Source organism: Poecilia latipinna, unplaced genomic scaffold (assembly GCF_001443285.1).
Source record: "Poecilia latipinna isolate Pla-1442-1.1 unplaced genomic scaffold, P_latipinna-1.0 Scaffold3525, whole genome shotgun sequence".
Lineage (NCBI taxonomy): Eukaryota > Metazoa > Chordata > Actinopteri > Cyprinodontiformes > Poeciliidae > Poecilia > Poecilia latipinna.
In genome coordinates, this window is record NW_015116141.1 from 19,574 (window position 1) to 23,706 (window position 4,133).

Consider the following 4,133-nt stretch of genomic DNA (forward strand, 5'->3'; position numbering starts at 1 on the left):
CATTCTTATAGCTCTGTGTAACCTAAAACTGGGGCAATGCCTCTTAGTGCTCAATATCACCCATCAGATTCTGTTCCCCCTGTGTTAAAGTGGGGGAACAGTATATGATGGATGGCTTTTAGCCATCAGGATGCATTCCCCCTGTTTAAAACAGGGGGAACAGTATCTGATGAATTATGGCCATCAGATATTGTTATAGGGTGTCTGGGCTCTCCCTTAGAGAGAGAAGCTCAGTCATACGGTAGGGACTAAAGAGTAGGGCCACTGCTCCTCCATGGAGGAGCCAGTTGAGGTAGCTTGGGAATCTAGTTAGGATGCCTCCTGGATGCCTCCCTGGTGAGGTGTTCTTGCCACGTCCCATCAGAAGGAGACCCAGAGGAAGACCCAGGACACACTGGAGAGAATATGGCCTGGGCATGGGAATGCCTCAGGATACCCTAGGAGGAGCTGGCCAAAGTGGCTAGGGGGAAGGAAGCCTTGCATGCCCCTACTTAGGTTGCTATCCCCGCGACCCGGATGGATGGATGAATGGATGGATGGATGGATGGATGGATGGATGGAGAAACATCAGGTGTTGAATAAGGCTGCTCTGATGGACTTTTTTTGGTGTCCTCAAGGTGGGAAATGGCATAGGGAAGGCATTATATTGAGTTGTGACAGATGAAGTATGCGAATGTTGTGGAGTCATTGCACTAAGAAGCGGGAGCGATGGTGAGATCAGAGTGTGGGAATACCATTTTTGGGAGAAAATTTTTAAACAAACTTGCAACAGGAACCTCTGTGAGTGCAAAGGTGACATCCTAGAAGTCCATGCTGTTTTGAAGTTGTGATGAGGTCTGCTGGTAAAGGTGTGTGATGGCTGAGCAGAAGGGAGTTGCAAAGAGGTGTACCAGAGAGTCGTGGCCTTGGTGTTGGATGGAAGACACTACAGAAAGGCTAAGAGGCAAACCGAAGCCTGGAACTGCATCATCGGTTATAGGTTGGGCGATTGTTCCAAGGTAGTCTCAATGGAGTGAGACAGTAGGGAGAGCAGAACATGCCAGGTAAGCTAGCTATGCACAAACGTGGCAGGAAAACCACACCATACTGGCCAATAACCAGACTGAGGTAAAATCCAGAAGTAATTTACCTTGAGAAAACACCAAAAATAGTTAGGAAAGCAAGGCCAGTAATGTTAAACAAACTTTTGTCAATCTTAATCAGATAGGGAAGCGGCAGCCAAGTGGGCCAGTTTCCTCTTGCATTTGTTATTGTATGACTTGTACATGAATGTTGGGGAAACTGAGACTGAAAAGCCCACTTCAGCTCACCTTAGCCTGGTGAAGGTCCACCCCATACATAGAGAGTTTTTTGGCATTCTCCAAAAACATCAGGTCTGCCTGAGCTGGACACATTATCCTGCCAAAAGAAAGAAATAGAAATGTAACAATTTATACATTGAAAAATGGGAAAAACAAAATATATTGTTCTACATTATTAATGAATGAGTCATTCATTAATGATGCGCTGTATTGTGTTAGATACACTGCAGAAATCAAAGAACAGTGTTGAACAATACTATTAAAGTGCCTCAGATAATAAAATGTAGTCAGACCATTAAAAAGACATAGAAATAAAGTGGATAATAATTTGAGAATGTAAAAACCATTTCCATCACTGGTTGACTTAGACCGTAATCTCACCTATATGTACGATGCAGCTCCATCATTTTGTCCTCCAGCTCCTTTGTCTGACCTGAGGCCATTTTCATCTCCTTAGCATAATCATTGCCGTGCACCTCAGGGTCATACTCACCCAGCTCTGACTGCAAGGCATAGGAACCTAGCAGAGCCAGGGTAACAAATGAGCAAGGAAGACGTCCCTGTAGGATGTCTTTCCGCAGCTGCAGACACAGGTAGTACCTTTAATGTACAAAACAGAAATAATTCATCAGTTACAATTTTTCAAGGAAAATTGAAATGGGCTTTTAATGGAAGTCTGAACAGAGCAATTAAGCTGAACATCTTCTACAGAAGGTTCAGTTCAGGGACAAGCTCATCATCATCATCATCTCGTGCCCCCACACAAACAGACATCCCACCTTCCTCTGACCCACAGCTTTCCTGTCCATCTTCCACCTCAGTCATGGACTCTTCTGCTTCCGAAAGTTTGTCTTGTGGAAGCAGAATCAGGACCAAATCAGGAGATGTTGCTGCTCCCTTTGGTTCCAATACCAAAGGAAACTCACCCATCAGTCATCACTGACTGATCAATGACCTGACATCCCACATCATGAAGGTCTTGGAGAGACTCCTGTTGGCTCACTTGAGTAAGCAAATAAGCACATATCAAGACCCCCTGCAGTTTGCTTATTGCGATGGATTTGGAGTTGAAGACACTATCCTACACTGCTTCAGCAAAACCCACTGTCATCTGGACAAAGCAGGCAGCACCATGAGGATCATGTTGTTTGATTTCTCCAGTGTATCTCACTCAATGCAACCTGATCTGCTCTGTGAGAAACTCCAGAAGACACAGGAGGAGGCCTCAACAATCGCCTTGATCTATATATGACTACCTAACAAACAGACCACAGTTTGTGAGACTGAAGGACTGTGTGTCTAACCAGGTGGTCAGCATCACAGGAGCACCACAGGGAACTGTACCCTCACTATTCTTTTCACTCTATACACTTCAAACTTCCAGCACAAATCCGACTTCTTGTCATCTACAGAAATACTTAGATGACTCTGCAGTTGTTGGGTATATCAGAGATGGACAAGAGGCTGAGTAAGTGGGAACAGTCATCTCATCTTGAATATGAACAAAACAAAGGAGATGATTGCAGATATCAGGAGAAACAGAGTTAGATCAAATCCTGTTTCCATCATGGGAGAAGAAATGGAGGTGGTTCATCAGTGTTCATCTCAACAACAATCTGAACTGGAGATGCAACAGTGAAGAGTCTATAAGAAGAGACAGAGCAGACTAGACTTCCTCTGGAAGGAAGCTGAGATCCTTCACAGTTTGTATCAAGATGCTTCAGATCTTCTATAAGTCTGTTGTTGAGAGTTTTATTTCTTCTGCTGTCATTTGTTGAGGCAGCAGCATCAGAGACCAAAAAAGGCGCAACAGCCTGATAAAGAAGGCTGGTTCTGCTCTGGTTCTGTTCTAGAACGACTGTGGAACCTCTGAGATGACAATGCAAAAAAAGATTTGTCGTAAAATCAAGAAAATTGTGGAGAACCCTTAGTCTCCATAGTGTCTTCAGTCAGAGGCTTCTTCAAATGTTTAATCGGATTCAAGTCTGGACTCTAGCTTGGCCACTCCATGACTTTCAGACTGGCGTTTGAGCCACTCCTTTCGGACCTTGGCCATATGCTTTGGGTCTTTGTCTTGCTGACAAATAAATCATCGTCCCAGTCCAGAACAATGAGGTTGTTATACAGTATGTCTCTTGACATTACTGCTTTCATTTTTCCCTCTATAAATAAAAACAGCCATAAAAACATGTAGAGCCATACAGTCATATAGAGTCCCTATAAGTATTTCTGCAACTAGTTCCAAGAAGATGAAGCAGAAAACTGAAAAGATTTATTTCCAAGTTCGGTTCGGAGTATAGACAAATAGATTGAAGACATTTTTCACAAAAGAAAACTCATCTGTTCCTCCAAATTTGAGATTAAGAGCCCAAAAGCAATGACTCTCAATCACACTTGGACATAATTAGAAGTTGTTGCAAAACATATACTTCTGGAAGTAGTTTTACTGTACTTTTTGCTTCCACTTGAGCAATGCTATTTTAAAGAGTATATATCATGCTTTTAAATCCTCGCTTTTTACATGTAAATCAATCACTTATGGTCCATATAAAGTGGAACTGCAATGCTTTGATCTGAATTCCTTGTGATTGTAGGCGCCACAGACTCATTGTTTATCCCTGTTCTGAGGTGTGTTTATAGCAACTTTTTTTGCTGCGGTTTTTTTTTTAAAGTGAATGAGATATTTCATGTCCTGCCTATCACAATTACAAATTATTGTGATTAACGATAATATTGTCATTTTGAGACCATTGTTAAGTAATAGCATAAAAATTGTCGATAACACTTTATTTGAAGGGGGTTGAATAAGACTGTCATGACACTGTCAAACAT

General features: G+C 42.4%; 1 protein-coding gene across 1 annotated transcript in view; it reads right to left on the reverse strand.

The window, feature by feature from the left end:
* Window positions 1-4,133, reverse strand: part of LOC106941165 (protein 4.1-like) — a gene marked incomplete at its 5' end in the record, with an annotated part of 24,198 nt that overhangs the window by 12,512 nt on the left and 7,553 nt on the right. The window contains 2 exons of the mRNA XM_015024108.1: window positions 1,311-1,398; window positions 1,683-1,901. Of these exons, the coding sequence (XP_014879594.1) occupies window positions 1,311-1,398; window positions 1,683-1,901 (307 nt within the window). The remainder of the gene's footprint in view (window positions 1-1,310; window positions 1,399-1,682; window positions 1,902-4,133) is intronic.